At 35.5% G+C, this 25,599-nt stretch overlaps 2 protein-coding genes across 4 annotated transcripts in view; one reads left to right on the plus strand and one right to left on the minus strand.

The window, feature by feature from the left end:
• LOC134749439 (DNA-directed RNA polymerases I, II, and III subunit RPABC1) overlaps positions 1-19,622 on the minus strand; it is a 215,448-nt gene extending 195,826 nt beyond the window's left edge. Inside the window, exons 1-7 of one of the 3 annotated variants that reach the window (XM_063684373.1) lie at positions 19,456-19,622; positions 19,176-19,264; positions 17,320-17,498; positions 16,786-16,948; positions 16,416-16,494; positions 15,890-15,977; positions 3,626-3,638 (exon numbers count right to left, since the gene is read on the minus strand). In XM_063684373.1, coding sequence (XP_063540443.1) covers positions 15,912-15,977; positions 16,416-16,494; positions 16,786-16,948; positions 17,320-17,498; positions 19,176-19,264; positions 19,456-19,512 — 633 coding nt within the window. In that variant the 5' untranslated portion in view covers positions 19,513-19,622 and the 3' untranslated portion in view covers positions 3,626-3,638; positions 15,890-15,911. Of the gene's footprint in view, positions 1-3,625; positions 3,639-15,883; positions 15,978-16,415; positions 16,495-16,785; positions 16,949-17,319; positions 17,499-19,175; positions 19,265-19,455 lie in introns of those variants that run through there. The other 2 variants (XM_063684375.1, XM_063684374.1) reach the window with 2 other exon arrangements.
• Positions 19,623-19,913: 291 nt separating this feature from the next.
• Positions 19,914-24,579, plus strand: LOC134749441 (leptin receptor gene-related protein). Its single transcript, XM_063684376.1, has 4 exons — positions 19,914-20,017; positions 21,008-21,083; positions 21,471-21,657; positions 22,236-24,579. Exons 1-4 carry the CDS (start codon positions 20,002-20,004, stop codon positions 22,347-22,349), a joined length of 393 nt encoding a protein of 130 aa, XP_063540446.1. The 5' UTR covers positions 19,914-20,001; the 3' UTR covers positions 22,350-24,579.
• The last annotated feature ends 1,020 nt before the right edge of the window (positions 24,580-25,599 follow it).

The raw sequence follows: 25,599 nt of genomic DNA on the forward strand, positions 1-25,599 counted from the left end.
CGTAAAAAAGGACTAGAATTTAGATCTTAGAACTGTTTTATTATTATTATTACTCTATTAGGTATAATCAATTTAGAGTGACATTCTTGTTTACAAATATTTAGCATCCTTATGTGCTACTAAGAGTAATTGGTTACTACCTACTGGTCACCACTTTTAAATCGCAGTTTTACTTACTTATAGCATTTTAAACGCAAAGCCGCCGATATCATCGATCCGAGGGCGTAGCCGTGGCGTAGCCACAATCACAAATCAACGAATCCCGTTACTATACCTAATCAATGATGAGATATCACCTCTGCGCCACGTCTAAAACACGTAAGTAGAGTAGGACGGGGACGTTTGTAACACTATGTTTAACCGTCTGTAACTATTTAATTTTTACAGTTAGAAGGGTATGTGCCTGTATTATTATTAGTTTTTAAATAGAATGTGTTTAAAAAGCCTATCGCCCATGGTTACGTAATGATAGAGAATTAAAGAGCATGTGGAAGAGTGGTTCAATTGATCCCAAATGTGTGTTAATTGAAACACTGTGGGGACGTTTGAAACACCTAAATATATTCGGCTAAATGAAAGATATTTTGTTATTTCTAACTATCACGGTAATCCATGAGATCAACTAAAGTACGCAAAGAAATTACAAACATTTCACAATTTATTTGCGTCTGAAGATCTTGAACTTTAATCAAAGAAAGTTGCAAAAAAAAATTGTAAGACTTCTAGACTTCTTTGTTCTGACTACCTTATACATATAGCTTAATCAAATGTGTTTTAATACAACAACAGGATATGACGATAAGGAATTTTAGTAGAAATACATAATTATGTTTCATACATAAGTCAAAAGTTTCAATTATAACAATGTTTCAATCATGACAATAATAAAATCACTCACTCCCTTTTTCACAAAGCATGTATAATTTGAAAAAAAAAAAGAAGTCTAACCCTTTACCTACGGGTGTCAACCAGAGTTGCCAGTAAGGCAACACCGCTGCAGTACGGGTGTCAACTATAGTTGATCGAAGATATGTTCATGTTCAATATTTTTTTTAATCAAAACGAGACCTTGTGTCTTGGTAATAGCGGTAACATTATGCATTGGGATTAATATAGGTGCAAATAAAAAAATATCATAATGTTTCGGTAGATGGCTCTGACATAAACATATTTTTAAAATTACCGCTTTTTTGCTGTCAACTGGGGTTGACACCCGTACTGCAGAAGCGCAAATAATTGAACTCAATATGGCCGTCCTAGTGTTGTTTAATATTTCATCGACTTGTTGTAGGAGTGATACGTGTGAGTGTTTTGAATGTTATTTTTAGTTTTTGAATTTTCTTTATCCAAAAAGTTACAAAATTGGAAAATAATATTTTTTTTACTAAAAACATAACTTGCTGAGCTTCTATCCCGTACTTACAGAAATATCGACAGTTGTATCGATATGCGTACATCACTATTTTTCGTCAGTAGCAGAGATTTGTTTCTATGCAACATTTCAAGTAATTGAGTTTTTGCAATATTTCAATAATTATCATCATTTAAGTATTTAGTTGTGTTACATATATAATAAACTAATAATTTAAAACTTAATCTTGAGAAATTCGCTAATAGTAACTTAAAATTCTTCAATTTCTTAGTGATTAATATTAAGCGTGAAATAAGAAATATTAGTGAATATAAATACACCAAGTGATTAGTTATTAATTAAACATATTATACTTAATGTGTGTGTGAAATTTCAAGCACGTAGCTGTAGTACTTCAAAAGTTACAAGTAAGTGAAATTATGTCCAACCGCTGACTCTCGCCAATACATGCCCGTATTGAGCGGTAACTGGGTGTTCAAAGTCCCCGTAGGTAAAGGGCTAAATATCAATAATCAACTATTTGTAAGGCTTGTGAAAAACGCGGGGACGTTTGAAACGTTTCAATCGCCCCAAGTACGTTGTTTCAACCGTCCCCGCGTCACATGTTTTACTTCAAGGACCAATATTTTTTACAGACTACACTCCATCGCTGTTTAATGGCAGTTAAAATATTCCATAATTCCCATCCAAAACACCAAAAGAATTCAAGTAGTCAAAATACCTAATAAAAAAATAAATAAACGGAAAAGTATGCGAACACAGGTCCTTCACTTTATACCGCGAATTTTTTGAACGGCTCCCCAAGACTATACTGCGTTGCTCGCGCACTCGTGCGCTATTGGTCCAGGATTTAAGAATGAGTGACCGCATAGCCTGAGTCAATACTCAGGCTATGCGGTCACTCATTCTTAAATACCTATGAATGTGACACAATTAGCTCCATGCATGAATTTATTTTTATTTTTGGATTCATAATTTATATCTTTGGAATACCGGAAATAATAAAAATACTTTTGTAAACCTTAACATTATTTTATTAAAAAATATTTAAAATGTTGAAAATTTTTGAGCTGTTGAAACGCTCATAATTTTTGGCGCGAATTCGACAGAGCGTGATGACGTCACACGTTGGGCGGCCCAACTGACGTTTGCTACTAATGACACTAATCTGTCGAACGCGCAACGTCACGTGGCGTTTCGAGCGTTTCGCTCACTAGCTTTTCGCGGGCAAATTTTTGTACTTTTTATTTATAATTTTAAGTAATTAAATGGTAATTTAAAAACGGAAATGCATTTGTAACATGACATAACGGTAACAAACATCCGAATAAAACATATTTCGTTCAAATGTAAACTTCATGCATGAGGCTACTTGTCACATTCATAGGTATTGTCATTTTTAAGAAATTTGACTTGTTTCAATCATAACGTGTTTCAATTGTCCCCGTCCTACCCTATTTCAGAATTAGAATTTATTATAAATCGAAACTTTTTAAATAATTAATTACTATTTCGTTGCGATGTGCCAACCGGTCTGATTTAAATATTTATAGTAATATTAAACAGTATCACGAACTAACTTTCTAACTCGAATTCCGTGACCGATCGTGGACGACCTGACACTCGTCTACCCTTATAAATTAGTTTCACATATTAAGTACATTGTTAGTTACATGCGCTCCTATAATTAGAACATGCCAATCGCTTACGCTCCGTAGCGATCGAAACGCAACTGTCACTGTCGCACTAATATAGAAGAGTGATAGGAAGACACAAAGCGTTTCGTTGCCGTAGCGATAGCGATTGCCACCTTAGCTAGGCCGGCAGTACCATTCAATGAAAATATTGCTAGCGTCAGACCAAGCTAACTCTGCACTAGCCACTAGCACACTGCAAGTGTTATTTTAAACGTCATAATTTCATAGAAGTTTGACGTTTAAATAACACTTGCACAGTCTGTGCTATCAAAATAGCTGCAGAGTTACCTTCATTACCTTGGCCGATTAAATTTTAAAATATAATATTATTTCAATTTAAATATAATATATTTTTGAAGCAGCAATGTTTTCATAGTCCTGTAGCCGTCCCACGAGTTGACACATGACGTTTACGCTAGCGCCTGCGTAAACTCGATCGCAGTCAATCCCTCTCGCACTGATGTATTGGTGATTTGGTGCAATAGAGAGGGAATGCGATCGAGTTCACGCAGATGCTAACGTAAATGTCAAACGCCAACTCGCAGTAGCCGTGCTGTTTTTTTATAGAACTTTTTACCTACTTGCTGAAATAGGTAGGTATGTCCATGAACTTTCCAAAGTCAGTCAGTCTAAATATAAGACCTATAACTACTACTACTTTCTATAATTTATTATTATTATGATACTGTATTAAAATTTTAATTTTATAGTATACAATTAGCACATAGGTATTGATTGATAACGGGTTAACGGGTCATTTACAACTTCTTTGTTTATTTAGCTATCGAAGAAACTACTCTCTGATTTCACATGAGGATAGGACTTCTGGCCTGCATATCATAACATAACGTACTTGTGTTGTAGATTAAGCCTTAGTTTGTAGTTAGTAGTTTCTTACTAAATGATAGTTTTTAATTGTAACAAAGTCTGATATTTAAATTGTAATTGGTTCCCCGCGATACAGGCACTGCCTAGTGCGGAGACCCCTGGAATGTCTGTAACCTTAGCTGAAAATAAATGATCTTTATTCTTTATTCTTTCTTTTTGTCAATGATGCTTTCTATGTCAGAAAATAGCCAAGAAAAATGCAAACTTTATGAGGCTTTCATAGCAATTCTTTTAGCTTTTACATAGAAACGGTCAGAACTGAAACAAACATTATGTCACCACGAGCGCTCTAGGTACAGTCGTCATCAGATATATAGAAGCGGCCAAGGCGCTCACAAATATCTGCAAACGCCCCTATTGTCAAGGCGTTAGAGTGCTTGTTCAGATATTTTTGAGCACCTTGGCCGCTCCAATATATCTGATGGCGACTGTATCTATGTATATCCTAACTTAAAAATATATTCCCTTAAGTTTTAAGTACTAGTCCTTCTAATTGTAAATACTTCATGACCTCATAAGAAATCTCATAGCGGTTTTTAAACGATTTAACTAGGTAGGTGCCTATCATTTTCCCCCTTTCAGTTAAAAACTAGATTGCACAAGTTTAGTATGCGGGTATGAAGACAGAAGACAGGGTTCTTACATAGGTACATTATGAGGTTAAAATCCAATGATAAACACGGAAAAGCTTGTGAAGTTTCAAATTTCAATACGATCTCGTAACATCTTACCATTATTACGTACCGTTTATAAGTGCACGCTCAATAACCCGATAAAATTTGATCTTATTCTCCACAAGTTCATAACCTGACACTTGACCGGGTTTTACATAATTATACCCGAGCACATTCGAGCACACCTTTGCAACTTGCAATGCATTCATACAGGATGAACTAAGGCTAATATAATGAAATAACGACGGATTCAGAAATATTCAGGGACCAGGGTCAGGGACCTTACCTATATATTTTATAATTGAAAAATTTAATAGCAATCAGTTAAAATGTATTTGTGTAGCTATTATGTATGTGGCTGCGATTTAAGAGCGAGTGCACTCACTCACAGAGCTGTTTGAAACTCAGCCAGTTTTCAGGTTAAATGTATATAAAATATTTGGGTATAAACTTATTTAGTAGGTACTTAACTTATACCTAATGTGCGAATTTCCTGTGGGCATCATAAAATATACGGACTAAAAAGCCTAATGTTCGTACTAGATATCCCACTTGTTTAAATTGTACAATAAAAGTCTTTTAAAAATGTAGCCAAATCATTAATTTTTGTAATGTACCCACTGAAAAGACGCCGGTTTTCCCGAACGTTTTTGACCCGTTGATAACAATAGCAATGTCAATGTCATACGCTTTATACGCTATAATGTCAAAGCTAAAGATTTAATAATACACTAAATCTCTAAGTTAAGACGTATCATTTAATTGTCTCTCCGATAGAATAGGTGTCCGACTTTTAAAACCATCCTGTATATTAAAGATTACAAACAACAAGAATTCTAAGGAAACTCCAAGCTCCAACAAAGTATTGAAATTGAATATTATCATGCAGTAGCATCCGCTTTGTTTTTAGAGAATCTCATTTGGTGAAAGTGTGTTGTGGTCGTGGCTATAGTGTTTCAGACGGTAGGTATTCAGCCATATGCAAGGGAGTTGATTGCCTGTGAATATTGTGTATGCTAAGTGAGGTCGTAAGTTAATATGAGAACGCTTAGCTACTATTATTTAGTCTAATGAAAGGAGCAGTTACGGCTAAGAATATTTTCCTGATTGAATTACTTACTGTCCTTCCATTAGTCCAATAAATGGAGGCAATTGGAGACAAACAATATTTTCGCGATGGCAAATAATTTCGTAATAATTTAGGATTAGTTCACGGTCTCTGTTTAGAGAAAACAAAGTGGAATATGCATTGACGATCGCTTAGCTCAGCCCGGTAGGAGATCGTAACTTCGTAACGTAAGAAGAAAGAAGTCAAGCATCCATCAGCGTTTATAGCATTATTTCATCGTTTTTCATTCGTTTTCCCAAGTCATAACAAACGATAGGCTTATGTTCTACAGCTAAGCTCGATAAATCTGTGTAAAAAATAAAAGACTGCCAGTTGTCTTGTAAAGAGTTGTAAATAGTACTTATTCTTATTCTATCTATTACATCGCTATGTTAAGAAAGAACCAACATATTCCTCGCTATAAGATTTATTAACAATTTCTGGTCCATAACCCAAAATTATTTCAAAAAACTTAACACCCAAATTAAATACCTATCATTTTATTATTATTTATTATAAGTTAGTAACTAAGTATTTATTTATTTCAAACAAGATTACACATTAGGACATCACATTAACAGTAAACTATAAATAAACTTAAAATAGTTATTTGTGCAACAAGAGAGGAAAGTTGGTTTTTCTTGCGAGTGTTTATTTTGAGTCCCGAGAAAGCGAAAGATTCTATAATTGAATCACGAGCGAAGCGAGTGATCCTAAGGTAGAATCTTGAGCGTAGCGAGGGACTCAAAAACACGAGATGTAAAATAACTTTGCTCTCGTGTTGCACACATAATTTTTCACCTCAGTAGTGAGAACATATTAAAGGTTAAAATGTATTTCGAATTACACAGAATAAACAGAAAAAAAAAAGAATTATAATATGTACGATACGATACGAGATACGTACGGTACCGCACCGCACCGCACCGTAGTATGAAGTTCATGGCCTTCACTAATTTAAAAAGCTACATTGTTTCACTCCCTGGAGTGAGGAAAGTCGCACTTGGAAAGTAGGCTCGAGCTGAGGTGAAAATAATATTATAAGCTACGAATAAACTAAAGTAAAGGCTTTATAAATAAAAAACGTTCCCCAAGTCACTGCCAATGGGCAGTGTGCCCAGAAGGCTGGCTGCATTGCCACGTTAAATGGCAATGCTTATCCTTTGAGCAAAATACTGGCCAGCCCTCTGGTCACTGGTTTATTTCAAACTGCACTTACAAGAACTGTTTGATTGGAGTACCTAGGTATCTATACCTAAGTGTTCGTTATCTTTCGTGTGATATCGACAACACGCATTTCAAATTTTCATACATTATAGCCCTACGTTAGAGCCACCTTACACCTATTTATGCAATTTGTCGAAAGCGACAGCCATTATCAATTTTATCATACACTATATTACGTACTTGCAATATCTTGCATAAATGAAACGAGCATAAAATATATAGGTCATAATATATGTTTATGCCGAGTATGTAACCCTATTCGCACAGCTAAATTAGCATACGAGTATCTCTCTCTTCAGTGCTTTTTTTTTTCAACCCTTAGCCATTCATTACCCAAGAGAGGTGAATGTACCTATATATGTGATATAATGTAGGTATATTAAATAACTTTAATTATAACTTGAACGTGCGAAAAAATTTACCCTTTCTAACATTTTGGCTGATTAGATAATGGATTTTTTTTTGGGCGAGCCAACGCTTCCTTTCCTGTTTCTTGGTTGGCCTACATAATTTCATGTCTCATTGCGGTTTTTTTTAATATGACAAGCTTGTCACAATTTAGGTATGTATATTTCTAAAGTGGAAACATTATATACCTATTATACCAAAAAAATCAGAAAGAAATTCTCCAACTTATTGAAAGTTTTGCACATCTTTAGGTAATCTATATTAGTCATTAAAAACCTTCTCCTTGTGGTAGAGTTACAACAAGATAGTAAGTCTGCAGCTATTTTAATATCCCAGACTTTGCAAGTCTTATTTTAAACGTCTATCTTCTATGAAATTGTGACGTACTTATAAATAACACTTGCACAGTCTGCGCTATCAAAAACGCTGCAGACTTATTTGGTCTAACTCTGTCAGGTTAATATTTGAATCGCGTTATTAATTTGCTACATAAAATTAAAATTAAATTAAATTAACGTTTATTTCAAGCTCGTGGCTCATAAAATGTTAGTACGTACAATAAAACTACATACATAACATATATACATAAGTAGGTAGGTGCTAGCAAATAGCAGAATAAGCAACCAATTGTCACTTACCACCTAAGACACTATTGTATTGTACCTACTTATTCTTTGCAAATAAATACTTACTTACTTACTTACTTACTTACTTATTGCAATGTGAACCATTTTTATTGATATTTATATGCAGCTATTAAGTAATTTGGAATTAAGTAATTAATAATGCATGAATTAATGCAGACTAGTTTTTTTGGAGGAAGACACCGATATAAATATTATCGCGTCTCCATTCTGACAGAATCGGTGATATTTCCAGTTTTTAAAGAGCAAGGACGTCAATCCTACCCAACTAATTATGTTTTAAGAAAACTAAATAGAATTTAAATCGAATATTCACGACTCGGGGTACCAGTGATGTTATTTACGTCGTAAGGTAAGTATAAGAAAAAACCGGACAAGTGCGAATCGGACTCGCCCACCGAGGGTTCCGTACTTTTTAGTATTTGTTGTTATAGCGGCAGCAGAAATACATCATCTAAAAATTTCAACTGTCTAGCTATCACGATTTGAAATACAGCCTGGTGACAGACAGACGGACAGAGGAGTCTCAGTAATAGGGTCCCGTTGTTACCCTTTGGGTACGGAACCCTAATAACCGTAGGTATACATTAACGTAGTACACGGTACTTATAAAAGTAGGTTGGTGCAATAAATGCTGTCCACCATGCTGCATACCCATCAATGTCCATCGCCTAAGAGTACAACAGTGGTTAGTAAACCTTACTTATTTCTTCCAATTTGACCCCTGTTAGAACTATATGGTTCAACTAAATTGAACCAAGCAGCAAGACGTTTATACTATACATATGACCTTCTTGCTTTGTACTGAGAAAACTACCATAAAATTGAACATTTAACGATACTAAAAACGTACTACTGAACTTTAGTAAGTACGGTTGCTTCTAATGGATTAAATAAGCATTAATTTTATAACGGAGCCCTAAAAAAGCACAAGCGTTCATAGATTAAAAGATAACTATTTTACGACGTGTTGGAGTTAAACGAAAGTTTGTAAGTAAAACTGCTTTGATCGTGGTCGAGTAGGTAAGTAATTTGTGTTTTGAAATTAAATATTATTGGGAACATTACTGTATAGTACGAACGAACGACGTAGGTAGGTAAGTAAATAAGTGGGATACCTTGGGTTTTTATGCGACGTCCATAAAATAAAAAAGATTGTACGTGGATATGGATATCGCATAAAAACGTGATACCTACCTATCTATAGGTACCTTACCTACCTTATTATAAGCTTATATTATTAAACTTAAGCCTCCTCCCGCGCGACTTCGTTCAGTTTATAAACTTTCAATCCCATTAAATTATTATAGTACAATTCGTTTTCACGTTTTTACCACTAAAAAATTATACGTTTGAATCTTCTTCGATGGTTGGCTTTTCTTTTTTCTGTATAATGCCATTGATCTCATATTCTTCCTTTAAGTTTAATCATGTTGGTATCAAAAGGACGGAGGTGATTTTAAAGAACTCATTTATTTTTTCAGTAAGATGGCTTATACAAACTTTATTTTGCGTTTTAGATACCAACACCTACAGCTAAATAGTAGTGTGGCCGGCTGGTCTAGTGGTCAGGACGTTAGCCGCGTAAGCTGAAGACGCATGTTTGATTCCCGCCTCGGCCACCGGTGAACTTGGTCACTTTTTCTTTAGTGTATTTCAGTTTGTAATTTATATATAGTAGTGACTACTTAAAAAAACAAATCAAAAAATATTTCATAAAATAATTTGGTTTGTTCCCTAGTCAAGTAATAGAGGCTTGGTTGGTTGTAAACACAACAATAAAATTGAAAGGACGTCAAACTCGAACCTAAAAGAAATAATGTTTAGGTACTTACCAGGTTAAAACCTATTTAATTTGAACCATTTGGTACAAGGTGGTGGTTTGGGGGGGCAGAACTAGGACACAAAACACAATTCAGTCTTAAGCGATTACGAAAAAAAAAAACGGAAATAACAACAGAACTGAACTAAAAAGTGGAAAACTTTTAAAACAATGTTCTAAAATTTTCTCGCGCTTTTAACTTTTTCTGAAGAGTTAATTTTCAGCCAGCGTCAAACGCTTAGGTAGTTAGTTTTCGTTGCCGGTTATTGCTATTGAGAATGTGTTGTTTTCGCGACGTGCACCGAGCGAGATGCGCGCAAGACGTGTGAAATAGCGCGTCGCGTGCGTACGCACGGGTTTGCATGATGCTCATGCTTGAGAGTTTAATCTAAGATTTTTTGTAGTTAATGAACAGTGAGACTGAAACATACCTCTGCGGAGATAAGAAACGTCAGTTTGGAATGTTTCATTCATGGGCACATTGAGATCGACGTATTTGCCATTTGCTACGAAAATTAAATATTACGCACCTCGGTACCTATAGCAGTTATCTTCTACTATACCGAAAAGTTCACCTGATCTTTTCGGCTTGAGTTGGTGAAGTGTGGAGTAAAAAAACTATAAGTAGGTAAATACCTACAGCCAGCATCAATAGTAACGGATGAAGCAACGCTCCAAAAGAATCTACCCAGGGTGGTAATACTTTTCCAAATAGAGATACATATAGGTAGGTAGGTTCGCGTTTAGAAGTAGGTAGTTAGGTACCTATCTGTCACAGTCTAATTGCTGTAAGTCTGCATCAAAGAGTAATAAAGTAAGTAGGTAGGTCTGCATTTCGAGATTGATTGAATAGAGAATGGTAGATACTTTTGAAGCATAGGCTGATTCGCTAGGGCGCCATTCATTTATTACGTAAGACGATTTTTGCCAGTTTTGACCTCAGAATAATGACTAAAGCATAGAAGTCGGGCAAAAATGCTTCGCAAATATGTATACCCGTACTTTACTTCCTTACGAATTAGATAATGTGCCGAAAAGAGATGCATATATGCTTGTTATTTCTCATTTACGTACGGTGTCATAAGTCTGATAATTTGCTAGGGATGTAACTGTGTCGACTTTTTATATCGATAAATTATGCATAAGTTTATGTGCCGTGTAAAATAATAATCACGAAATTGGCAAATTGATAATAGCTGGCTAATGAAAGTTGAACCTGAAAAAACGCGGCAATTTCAAGAAATCTGTAGCAGGCGGCTCGTTGAAATGAAATGCGTGGAATACAAGGATTGCATAACTTTTACACTTTTTATAATTTTCATATTCTAAAAATCATTAAAAAGTATAAAAATTATGCAATCCTTGGAATCCAAGAGCCGCCTGATATGAGGATTAATGCATGTACCTAATATAGCTTTTATCTCATTTGCAGTCTACAGAACCGTCTAACTATACCTCTCGTTTTTTTATCATTAGAAAGAAGGCGAGCGATCTTAACGTGTCGTTTTATCGAAAAACACTTTGAAAATAAGTCACAACAAATATAATATACGATCATTTACATACTTTTGCTTTCATAAGTAAAATATTGTTATATTTATAAAAAAACTTGTCAATAAAAAGACACGTGGAAATGGTTTACCGTTTTTTCTAATGCTAAAAGACTAAGTATAGTTTCTAGTCATGTACAGTCAGCTGCAGAGAAAAGGCACCCCCCTGCATACAAAGTTCTGTAAATTAGTATGGACGTGGGGTACCTTTTCTCTGCAGCTGACTGTACCAAATAGGAAATAATAAAAAAAACGTTCGTGTAATATTTTTTTATTATTTAATAATAGGGAATATTACGCGAAACTTGGCGTAGGTGGCGCCACTATCACAATCTGAGGGTCTATCGCGAAACAAGAAAATCGAACTTTCGTTATCTAACATCTCTGTCACTCTTGCGTATTCGAGCGATAAAGAGGCAGCTAGATAACGAAATTTCGGATTCGAGTTTTCCGGTAGGTCCCCTGAAAACTTGTCAAAAACCTGTTAAAGGTACAGTATGAACAAGTTACTCTACGGTGCACTAAAAAAGCTAGTGCTGCACTCTGGTGGCAGAACATTGCAGTAATATCCCCTATTCCTCGTCCTTTGGAAATCTGAAATAAAAAGTTGAGTTTTGTGACCAACAATATTAATAAAAGGAACATTCATCAATGATCATTAATGTCTTTTTTATTAGGGTTCCGTACCCAAAGGGTAAAAACGGGACCCTATTACTAATACTTCGCTGTCCGTCTGTCTGTCACCAGGCTGTATCTCATGAACCGTGATAGCTAGACAGTTGAAATTTTCACAGATGATGTATTTCTGTTGCCGCTACAACAACAAATACTAAAAAGTACGGTCCCCTTGGTGCGCGCGTCCGACCCGCACTTGACCGGTTTTTAGTATTAAACTATAGTCTGGCAAACACAATCTGTCAGTAAGTAAGAACAAAGAAAACTATAGGTACAGTCGAAGGCAAAAATATCGATCCAGACAAATGGCTTAAAAATATGTGAACACGATTTTATTGTCTGAGCGTACACATATTTTTGAGACTGGGAATGTATATATATTTATGCCCTTGACTGTACTCATCAATTAAAATGAGACAGTCCTGGGCCAAACTATAAGAAAGCTGTAAATGTCGATAGGTTATTGATCTGAGGTCGATACATCACTATGCCAAAAATATAACCTTTCATACTTAGCAGAAAAGTTCGAAAATATATGCAAAAATCTATATAGACTTGAATGCAAGTAATAATTACATAAACAACATATCGATTTCTATGTTTAGGGTCAGGTCCTATAAATAAATTTCTTCAAAATTGAACAAAACTCACCGATTAAAGGTTATCGGTTCGTGCGTATTTTCTTTTCTTCCTGTATGCGATTTACAGCCCTCGATCACACAAGACATTATCACAAAGGGAACTTCAAACCATTACAAATAAAAACTCAGCACGTATTCCAACAATCTTTCAGGAATAGCAAAAATATAATTAAAATAAACCAAGATGACCGCTGAAACATCCCGAAATATTTCAACTAAAATAATACGACTATGTCAAGTTGTTACAGTTGACACCTACCTGTGAAATAACGAACATATATTTTATTTGGCTGGATTATATTATAGAACCACATAGGACCATTTGACATTTCCCTCAGTTTATCTTATGACAATACTGAACAAAACGAAAGAACTTGCGGATTGTTGTCTCACTCACTCATAGACAAAAAGTAATAACGTGTTGTGAATACGATATCTTTTACCAAGCTTTTATTTTTGCCCGGCTTCTTTGCTTTAGTCATTATTCTGAGGTTTTGACCCCCTCGCGCCCCTAGGTACGTTTATTACGCAAGAATCTAAAGGAAAAACGAATACTTGCACGTTTGGTTTGATTTATTAGTTTTTACTTTAAAAAAATATATTTTTAAACGTTTATTCATACCTTAACAGAGGTACTAAAGTTCGTCTAAGCTAACTCTGCACCGTGTTTCACAGCATAGTACGGAAGTATTATTTTAAACGTCATAACTTCATAGAAATTTGAAAATGTTCGCATATTTGTGATCTTACGTAAGAACCATTAAGACTCCCCCCACCCCCTTGTAAGAAAAAATAAGACATCTTGGATCCCCCTCCACCCCTAGATCGTCTTACGTAATAAATGAATGGCGCCTAGCTCAGACTGTTCATCATGTGCATTCCTTGAAAAAGTTAATTAGTCATCAGGATATCCTACCGAATAAGCTAATATTACCTACATATAAGGCACGCGGTAATCGATGCACAATAGGTATTTAAACAGGCGTGGTACTTAGGTGCAACCAAATTTCACTCCGTTTTCTTACGATTTGCCCTTGATTTAAGGAAGAACTTCATTACCGTGTAATAGAGTCGGACCAAGCTATTTAACTCATGGCATTTGCTCGTTAAGCGAACAACACGCGAACGCGAAACGAAGCGATGTGGCGCAGGGTGAATCAATCCTTTGATACCTATAGAAGTGCCCTACGTGGGCGATTTCGTTGCGAACGCGAACGCCGAGGGCCCGCCGCACCCGCGTTTGCGTTCGCTTACTAAGACAAAGTGTAAAATTTGTTAAAAATATGACAAAGGACAAAGCCGGTCCGGCAACAAGGTCATTCATAGTCAACGCCTGCGGTTTTTTTTCGCAATAATGTTGCCATTTCTTTTCGGCTACAAAGATAATGACCACCAAAAAATACTTTGGTACCTTAAATAAAAAAATCTTACCAAAAAAAAAGGTCTAAAATTACAAAAGTGCCAGCTGTTTCAATCACTTCAAATTGTATTAAAAACCAAATAATTATAATGAAATGTGATTATTGACTATTTTTGGGTTAACAGTGATTAGTTTGGAGTTATTTGCTTTTATTTATTTATTTATTCAGTTATTTATTTCATAGGATAGCAAGATGATAAAATTTTGGTTACAATTTTACATTAAAATGGAGTTTGAATTTTAGTGATCATTTACTATTTTTGGGTTAACAATTAGGTACTTATTAGTTTAGTGTCATTTTCTTTAATAAGATAGCAAGATGTAAAAAATTTGGTTTTCAAATTTGGTGATCATTTACTAATTTTGGGTTAACAATGATTAGTTTGGTGTCATTCTCTTTAATAGAAGAGTAAAATTTATAAACCGGCCAAGTGCGAGTCGGACTTGCGCACCGAGGGTTCCGTACTTTTTTTTGTATTTGTTGTTATAGCGGCAACAGAAATACATCATCTGTGAAAATTTCGACTGTCTATCTATCACGGTTCATGAGATACAGCCTGGTGACAGACAGACAGACGGACAGCGGAGTCTTAGTAATGGGGTCCCGTTTTTACCCTTTGGGTACGGAACCCTAATAAAAATGGAGTTCTAATTTTAGTGATCATTTACTATTTTTGGTGGAAAAAAGGATTTTTTGATGTTTCAATTTACTATATCTGGTGATCAGTTAAATACCCACATTCTTTTCTCCAACTGAAACGTATTGTTAGCCTATCACTTAACCAGGAATCGGCAAACTTTTGGAGCACTTTTGAACACAAGACTACATTTGTACATCGATAGCGGTCGTCGACTATCCTCTTAAGCACCTGCACTAATCTTGTTTGTCAGAATTGCTCGCAGTTACGATAGCATTGCGTGCGCAAGTTACATATTGTTACGCGTAGCGTTAGTCATTCTAAAAGTTACCAATTTTCGGCTCACTGGCGCTTTAAACGATTATTATATGTTACGGTTGTAGCAAAGAGAATTAAGAAGACATAGAATGCTCAGTCCATAAATCAGTTTTGTTACCAAGACTATTATTTTCGTAGTCTACATCCAGCGTCAAGTAGCGGAACTATTAGTACTGCTACTCGACACTAGATGTCACATGTGTCGCGACAAGAAACAACAAATTATAACTAATATTATAAGCAGGAGTTGAAAATAGAGTTCCGGTTAATCCGGTTATAATATTAGCTGAAAATCGTTGATCATTAGACTTTCCATTTGCCGCGACATCTATTGTCGAGTAGCAGTACTAAGGGTTCCGCTACTTGACGCTAGATGTAGACTACGAATATAATCGTAACCAAACCCATATATATGGAGTGAGCACTCTATGTCTTCTTCATTCTCTGGTTGTAGTAATAACGGCCCGACTACACAGGTTACAAAGGTCAAAACATGACCTGATAGCGGCTTCTTGCAGTTAAATTTTAAATCCGCTGGCAGTACGTTGGTTTGGTTGAACGTTATGGCCTTTCCAAACGTCGCCGATAATCGCAAGCGATCTGCGATACATTGCGCCGTTCCACCGATTGATTAAATTCGTTACTCCTACTTAGCAAGCAATGATCTCAAATTGCATGCCAGTTTTTGCAAGGTACGCAGAAGTCTTTACTATTATTCTAAATGAAATAAACCGAAGTCGATCGTACCTATCGTTTGGCGATTCGGCTAAGGGTGTAAACAAATGAAACACTGGAGATTTTAGAAACTTATTTAATTACTTTTTTATATCTAACAAACTAATCTATAGGAAATGTATCTTCCCGCTGTTTCTGAAGATCGGATGATTTTCACTACCTGAAAAAAAATGTTAATCAAATAAATAAACTTGCCTTTACGACCAATAGCGCCATCTATGGATAATCATTGACACCCTCCATTATAAAGTTAACCGTACACTGTCACTGATTACAAAAGTGAGCGCGGCGCCACTGTCTACGCAAAAGTTTCAACATGCTTAAACCCGAAAAAAATTATAAAATATTCAGTTTTCTTTTCTAGGACCTTTTGTAGGCTCGATATTTGAACGGATTATCTTTGTGTAGGAATTGTCGTGGTGAGAAGTGCCCCCGACGCTTAAAATCGTTTATATATTTGTTGTAACCTTCATATTTTCAAATAAGATTTATATTAGCTCCCTTGCGCCTATGATCTTGGCGCATGAGTCACGTTTTTGTATAAGACATGGTGTTTTTTTGTATACTGTATTTTATTCAAAATTACTATTTGACATACCTGTCCTCTCTTCAACCCGAAGTACCGTGCGACGGGGTCGCCAGCCTGTATTCTCATTAACATGTTCTCTTTCAATTTACTGAGAGAGTGGGTTAAGGAACTTAGATTAGAACCCTAATTCTGGAATAATCTTGTAACAATAGAAGAAGTAGTTGCACAATAAATTTTAAAGTATTGCAAAATATTGGAGCTACAAATTTGACTGCTGAAATAGTTAGTGCTGTACTTAAGTTGTCAAATCTTACAATATTTTGCAATAATGCGTCTGTACGCGGTAGTTAGGTTCTTGCAACTCTTAACAAACCTAGAAAACAGCCCAATACATTAAACCTTTGATCTTTTAAAACTTGTTTCAGTTAGTAAAGGATACTATCTCGCCAGCAACTCCTGCTTCTCATCCGGGGTGAGCACAATATGCTCCGGGACCAGCTCGTGCTCAGTGATATTGATGAGCAGCTCCGACTCAAGGAACTGCTCAAGAATGTACTTGGGAGCCATGTCCACTAGCGACTGCTTGGCTGATGGGGTCATTCCTGGAAAATGATAACAGTTAGTATAACAAACTGAAGTAAACTTCATATACTAAGAAAAAGTGACCAAGGCCTCCAGTGCCCCAGGCTGAAATCGAACCAGCATTCTCTGCTATCGCGGCAGGTGCCTGTGCCACTAGGCCACCAGGCCACAGAGGCATAGGTCGATTCCAGCCTAGGGCACTGGACGCCTTTGTCACTTTTTCTTAGTATATGACATTTATTTCAGTTTATAATTTATAGTGTTTGGATTTTCGTAAAAAGTAAACGGTACACTTTTAAGTTAAAATGCCTACTAACACAGCATGAAATATGAATGTAGCTGTTGGTTTTCCATGTATGAAATAAAAATAAAATAAATAAATGAATGTTACCTGCTTGCACCACTACAATTGCTCTGTGAATATTCTCTTCCTGCATCCTAGTACAATAAGTCTTGATGGTCTTGATGCCAATCTTGGGTTCGTCAGGGAAGAACACAAACATCTGATCAGTGGGGTCATCATTATGGGCCACCAGCACAATCAGATCACTCCTAGCTGGCCGCTTTTCACTTGAAATATAAAAAGTTTATGATGAGTCATGTTCGGTACTGAGTTCGAGATTTGTGGTCACTAAATATCACGTTACCCAAACCAAAGAGAATATATACATATAGGATAGAGGGCTACTGTCATAGTAACTTTTGTTGTCACAGTAAATTTACTGCCATCTATCGACACACAATTAAAACTAAAAATAAAAATATCAAAAAATGTATATATGGATAAATATTTTTTTTATTAGTATTTATTATATGATTTTGACCCATGTTCTTTCACTGATGTGTTCAAATTGTTAAACAAACGAAACCGTCAACGCCATCTATCCGAGAATAGGCCAAGGTTGGTATATTTCTGAGGCACGTTTTTTCCTTAGACTATTCATTTTATACAGTCATATAAGTCTATGCCCAAACCAATACATTTCTAGACTAGAAATCAGAAAATGAGTTGAAGTATTGAAATTCCTATAACACCCAAAGGTATATTATCACTTATTTTACTTATTTATGACCTACTCTATAACTTTTCAATTACAACAAGTATCACTGGCATATACTGTCAACATATCAAACACTGACATGTGTATGACATGTCTTGTCTCTGGCAATCAGATTCAGATTTGTTTTGCTCATGGAGAGTATATAAGTTTTGCTAGGTAATATTTTGCACAAATCACAAGTAAACTGTTTAAACAATGCAGCCTACTGTATTACAAGTATTAGATGAGAAAGTTAAAAATGCATTAATAAACCAAACATTGTCAGACAACACAAGATTGCACTTGGGTAAGTAACATTTATGAGTTTGTATTTATTTACATTTAACTAATATTATTTATTATTATTATTTAACTAATATTGTAGGAAAACACTAGTTTATCAATATTACTTGTACTAGTCAGTCATACATTTATTCAAAAAAACAATACAGGTATTGTGTCTGATGAAATACATGCCTTAAAACTAAAACTATTAATAACTTAGTGAGATGAGAAGATCATAATATAATAAGCCTAAATCTTAAACATTATCAAAATTATTCAGTAGGCAATCTGTTATAAAAGCTTATGGCTTGGGGACCAGCGGAGTGTGCAGCAACCTCGAGTCTAGGACAAAACTTAACTCATAGTTTTGGTGCATGTAAGTAAGCATTCATTACGAGACTCGTTTTTAAGAGGCTTTGTGAGCAGCACCAAGACATACAAACTGGGTACTGCAAGAATTCCTAATTCTTTGAAAAAATGTCTTTACAAAACCCATGGAGGTATGTGAACTATAGTATGAACTGCCGCCTACAAATTCTCTGCTTTGCCCGAAGGTTGACTGGTAGAGAATGCATCATAGCATTAAGTCCGCCTTTTGTACGATTGTATTTTCTTTTGTGCAATAAAGATTAAATAAATAAATAAACTGCTCTCTTTTGTATTCAGAGCTCTTATGAGCTCTGTTACTATTATACTGATAGATGTTTCCCCAGAGTTCAATACTCACTACATTTAAAGTTTAAAGTATGAATGTAAACAATTTTATAGTTTAGTTGGTTACACTATACTAGTATGAGTTATGTACTGTTCTGTATAAAAATAAAAACTACGTATAAAATCAAAAGTAAAACAAATTTATTATTTTTAAATTATGATTAGGCAAGAAGTAACACTATTGAATTATTATAAAGGGAGGACAAACCTGGGTTTATCACCAAACTGCTCTTTAAACTGATCGAGAGTTTGATCCAATTCATCTTGTGTAACCAAGTATCCACGGTCGTGGCACAACTGAAAAATATCATTACATTCCAGTAAACCATGAGTAAACCCCATGTAAATAACAATTCCAAATGAAATGAAAAAAAGAAGTGTGGCGATTTAAACAAATTATCAAAGGCAGTAAGCACATCGATTAACTATTGTCAGGAAAAATACAAACATTTACTGCAGAAAACATTAAATATAACCTATAAACTTACTTGCATTACAGTTTTTCTTATACGCCATAATTTGTAGGTTTCCGCATCATCATCCATTATGAATAAAATAAAATATACTTCTGTACGGATTATGTATTATTGTTAATTTCAATTATTACGGCAAATAAACGTTAATCAAAGCTAGTGTCCCTAACTAAGTCCAACCAAAATTACCAAAACCGACTGACTGAAAAGCAATAGCAATAGCAACAGCCAAGCAAAATGTCAAAACATGGTTCTGTTTGATACATCAGTAAAAACGCGTAGATTTAATAAAATTATTAATTTATTATTGGTTTGTTAGTATTAATTTCAACGCATAAACAAGTCAGCCAACATTACAAAGTTAGAATATGAATTTGCTTGCTCTGTGGTGAATTTCTAATATCTATCTTCTCTAGCTAATCTGTAGTCTGTATCTAATTTTTCTTCGTACATAAATTGCATGATTTGCATGGTATGTGTACTCGACTTGTTCTGCCCTTGTAAAATTTAGCAATTCCAAACACTTGATTGTCCACTTTGTAGTGAGTGTAATTTACAACAATGGCAGGAGTTAAAGGTAATAGGATACATTTTATATCGTATAACAGTCTTGCAATCTTAAGAAATTCATGAAAGTCAGTCTCAATGACTCATTTCTATTATTTACAAATAAGTTCTTAATTTTAATTTACCGCAAGTCTAATTTGTTTATTTTTCTCTTTTCATGTTTTACTCATGGATGAACTACAGGGTAAGTTCATTGTTTATATCAGTAGCTTTTATTGATAATACCAAAATTGTTTCTAAGTAGGACAGACTGTAGGTACTTCTCTAATGAGATTTTACACTATAGGTAATATCTTGGCTACTATGTCAACATTATGTAAAGAAATGATGCCAACTAGATGTTCAAACTTACGATAAAAAAATATTTCCACATTTTTAGATTAACTATACAAAAAATGTTCAAATTAATCTTTGTGTAGGTATTTTATTGTATATATATATGTCAATAAATATAGACGTCATAGTGTATGTACTCTGAACTAAGTATGGTGTTTTTATGGTATCTTAAAATATGTCTGTTGATAGAGATTGTAGCGTTTATAGCAAAATGAATTTATTTCCTTCAATATATTGATTTCTTCAGATTCTATGTATTTTTTTATAGTGACGAGTCTTACAGAACTTTTTTTCTGACAACTTTCGGTTCTACTGATTCTGAGTACCTTTATTTTTGTACCACAACGGTGGCAAATAAATGTGTTAGCCACCCCAGCCTATGGGCACTTGCAACTCTAGTGGAGTTACTCGAGCCAACCATACAAGCTTTGGATCCCTACCTATTCTAAAAATGAATAGCTTTATTTTATATCCATGTGCTGTAAGTAAAAACGATGTTTCAAAAAGGTTACTTATTATTTTTTTATTTATTTAGAAACAAACAGTCTTATAAAACATGTAGGTGAATAAGCTGACAGCTAGAATTTATTACAATATAGACCTATAGTTTCCTGTGTGTATTTTTCTATTAGGATTGTAATAACTTTTTGGTTAACTGATTTCAGGTTGATAGCTCTGGCTTTTGCTGGCTCCATTGGTATGACCATGGTTATACTAGCGTGTGCCTTACCGAAATACGGGTAATTATTTTCGCACTTTATGGTTTCTTTACTATTATGATTATTTACTTTACAAGTAGGATTGTGTTGTGATAAAAAAAAAACCCTTAAAAGTTTTAGAATATTGCAGATTTAAATTGATTTATGACATGACTACTTTTTATGGTACAAGCATTAGCATTTCAAACCTTGACCTCTTTTTACTTCACAGCTGAACCAAATAAGAATATTGATTTTACCCTTACTTTTCGTTAGATAAATTGATACTGGTGATTGAAATAATGTTTAATAAAAAAGCCATCCAGATAAAAAAAAATGATGCACCAAACCTTTTACACATCCAAGTCATTACTATATGTGTACCAAATGACACAACATACAATTTTCCAATTTTGTTTGTACTTTCAGACTATGGTGGCCATTCTTCGTAGTCCTGTTTTACGTGCTGTGCCCCATCCCAACGATGATAGCACGCAGACACACAGACAGCACTGCGGGTGGTAATTCACCCTGTATGGAGACAGCAGTTTTTCTGACCATGGGCCTAATTGTCAGTTCGTTTGGTCTACCCATTGTGCTTGCCCATGTAGGCACTGTAAGTAAAATAGTGTTGTTTTTCTCTTGCATGTGTATTAAAAGTAGTACCACTGTTTACATCTTTTATATAATAAAGATATTTCAATAAGAAAATATTGCATTTGTGGCAGAGTAAGGCCAAGCTATTTTTGCAACCTGAAAACTGATATCCGCACTTGCAAAATTTAGTAACAATTATACAATACCATTCAGTGCAGTTGCTGGGACATATGCTTCCTCCAAGGACCAACGACTGGCCGTATTTTGCCCTCTGCCATCCAAGGGTTCCTTACAATATTACCGGAATGATTGTCTATCTTGTTGGGGCATGAAGCTTTTATTGGGGTTAACATTTTTATACCACTATTACTTTTTACACTCACAATTAAATCATTTAGGGCAATCCCACACTAGTCGTACTAGCGTCTCTCGAGCGTCGGCGTCTAGTCAACTGTATGGCTGCTGCTCGACGCAACATTGGCGCAACCGCGCAGCGCCGCCATTTTCCATACCGCTGACTAGACGCCGACGGACTTCAAAGCAAAAAAAGGTTCCCTAATAAACAAAATTGCCAAAAACCGTCTTGATCTTTTCCAGATTGCAGCGGGAGCATGCTACTTGACCCTGGCAGGCAATGTAATAGTGTACCTGACCATTCTTGGATTCTTCACAATCTTTGACATGGAGGACTCAGATTATGCAATGTGGTGAGAAATCTAGAACATTGACACGGAGGACAATGTTAGGGCAAATGATAAATCTAACAAAAGAATTGGAGCATTACATGAAGTTGCCTACCATTGTCCCGTACAAACGCGAATTTAGTGAAGATTTGCAGTTATAGGAGTTTATTTTCTGCGACAAATGCTCTTAAATATTGGCTTTAAAGTTAAACACTGAAAAAAAGGTTCTAATTCATAAAATAAAATCCGTTTGTACGGGACATCCCGTGGAATGCTTCAAATGTGTTTTTTGTCTATGTTTATAAGTCTGAGAAATTATAATACTGATTATATTGTTGTTAGTTGATGTAATCAGACAATATTTAATTTGAAAGTGTCATTTTCTACAATTTGTATCTCAATGTTACATATATATGCTTAATCAGGAGACATTGCAAACATAAGTTCAACTAAGAGAAATCTAGATGCTTTGCTTATTGGTCAGTTACACTTCAGAAGCCCGATTCAAATTCAACAAGTTGTTACGATTTTGATAAAGTTCATCAACTTGTTACGGTTTTAATCTGTCAAGGAGAGGAAAGCTCTTCAAGTCTGCCAAAATAGTATGGAGTAGCATGTTGAATATAAAACTTAGAGATTAAAACTGGACGACATTAGAAAGAGAACAAAAATAATTGATGTAAACCACACAAAAAACTAAAGTCGAAGTGGAAGTGGACTGGCCACATGCTCCGAGACAATAGAGAAAATTGGTCAAAAGACATCACAACATGGTTACCCATGGAAAAAGGAATGATGGAAGACAAAAAAATGAGATGGGGAAGACGAGTTCAGGCAGGTGGCTGGAGCCTTGTGGCGAAGACAGGGACTCGTGGAGGAATATGGGAGAGGCCTATGCCAAATTTTTTGGACATCATTCGGCGGTTCGTCGTCTAGGTCGCCATTATGCTTGTACTGCTGCTCCAGCTATCCTCCAGTGCATCGTGAAGGCCTCGACGCATGACTGAATATTGATGACTTACTATATACATATATCTAATACACTTGACGTTGGCAAAGTTCCCTGGTATCAGAGAAGCCATAATTACGAATAAAAAAGGCCTATGTTGCTCCGTCATCAGCGTTGGACCTGCAGTTAGATCGGATATATCTGTCGTTGGCGTCGAAAAGGTTAAATTTGAATCGGGCTCCTGTTCAAATTTTTGAATTCACTTAGATTTTGTTAGAATGAAGTCATATAACATATAATATACAGTCATATAATATAACATGTGAATTTTGGCAAGTCTTTTTTGTTTGACTTATGTTTGTTACAACATGTGGTTGCCTGAATAACGAGAGTTTAAACCTATAAATTGAATTTCGCGCCACAGAAAACTATTTGCATTACAATACTCGTAGTTGCATATACACGGTGGCTAAAAATAAGTGCATTCCCGTTTCCATGGAGGTTTTGGGATTATACTGATCAACTTTTACTATGGGACCAACCTCGAAATCGCGAATTTTTTTTTGCCTGTTTCATACATTTTGGCTGGTCCATTTTCTATGGCAGGCTAAATTTTTTTTAGCGATTTCGTGGTTGGTCGCATAGTAAAAGTTGCTCAGTATAATCCCAAAACAGGCCTGGCGGGAATGCACTTATTTTTTAGCCACCCGGTAAAAAAACAAAAAGAAAAGAGTCAAAAATTTAGTTAAAAACGTAGGAGATGAGATCTTATCTTTAAAGAGCGATCTCCTCCAGACAACTGTTAGGTTGGGTGTAATAATGCAAATTTAACTAATATGAAAGCCACGCCTATGGGGTGCGGCGCGTGATTGTGAACCTTGTCGCAATGCACGAAGGTTGATATTGGGCTGTAGCCGTCTGTTGACGTCTTTGGCAGTCAAAGGGTGAATATCAATCATAGATGGTAGGATCCTATAGACGTGCTATACGCGTGCGCCCGTGAGGGACAGAACATACGCAATGCGACAATATGATTAGTCGAATAGATTTGTAGCAGCCCACCATAAACCATACAAATTTACGGTGGGGAATCAAAAAATATGTGAGCCTGTAACAAGGACAAACAATAATAACGCTTTCCCTGCTACTCCTACTGAAAGATACATAAGACTATCCCGTTCGGTTATTTCCCCCCCACCCCTCATACCTGATCCAGTTATATACTAGATACATGATACCAATGGTATTGCCACAACTGAATTTAAAAGGTTCGTCTTTCGTTATTCAGACTCACTCTGAAAGAGTATAATCAATCTCAGTTTGATTATTATATTAGGTTAAGGAATTTTAGTGTAAGTATACAGGATGTTTTATTTATATTACCTATTTTGTTATTTCTGTTGAAATTTCTCACTCAATGTAACCACCAAAGTTCTATCTGAATAATTGATATATACGAACAGATTTTATTTTTTTATTGTAAATTGTCAGATAGACACGCCTTAAATAAAGTAATACCGTTATGTGAAAGCTTAGAAACGAAAGTGGAAGTAATTAAGTATAATCTGGCTATAAAATATTAAAGTGATATGGTAATGTTTACAAAAGCATTAACAAACGGGCGCACGGGACCGTGACCTTGGTACGGTTTGAGGCCTGTTCGGGTGGTTCGCCGTACCTATGTCCGTTAAGGACGCAGCTGCAGCAGCTTTGAGTGAAAGCGAGAAAGAGATCTGCTTACCGGACCAAGGAGGTCGCGGTCCGGCACGCTCGTCTGTTAGCATTATTAGTTGTAAACTAAGGGCTCGTTTACACAAAATCAACTGTCGATGGCGGCTATTAAATTAACATATATAAACACGCCCTTATTTCCAAAAGCCATTAAAGAAATTGATTTGATTTGATTTGGGGTCTGATAGGCAACCTAATCCCAAGGATTGGCACATACATTAGGTTTTTTACGAAAATGACTACTATCTTACCGTAACTCTGAACCCCACGCCTTTTATACCAAGTTAGGTTGATATTACATTGTAGCCCAGCGCGTCAGTTGACGACTGGCGGTCAAAGGCACATTGCACACAGCAGGCATTGGCAGGTCATTATGCACAGTGATACTTGGGGCTCATTGGGATATGTGGGATTAGTCAGATTTCCTTAAGAGGTTTTGCTACACCAAAAAGCCATTGGTTCGAAGACTCCTGACCAGTGGATTTTGTTTGACAGTACCTTAGGTTTGCTAATGATCACTAGATAGTATCACTATTAACGAAGACTTAATTTAATGCATTCTAAGCTGGCGACTTTCATAAAAAAATACTTATTAATG

The sequence above is a fragment of the Cydia strobilella genome, chromosome 18, assembly GCF_947568885.1.
Source record: "Cydia strobilella chromosome 18, ilCydStro3.1, whole genome shotgun sequence".
Taxonomy (NCBI): domain Eukaryota; kingdom Metazoa; phylum Arthropoda; class Insecta; order Lepidoptera; family Tortricidae; genus Cydia; species Cydia strobilella.

Coding starts and splice junctions, on each gene's coding strand:
- LOC134749441 (XM_063684376.1), top strand. Junction 21,084..21,470: donor TGTGCCTTACCGAAATACGG/GTAATTATTTTC, acceptor TTGTACTTTCAG/ACTATGGTGGCCATTCTTCG. Junction 21,658..22,235: donor TGCTTGCCCATGTAGGCACT/GTAAGTAAAATA, acceptor GATCTTTTCCAG/ATTGCAGCGGGAGCATGCTA.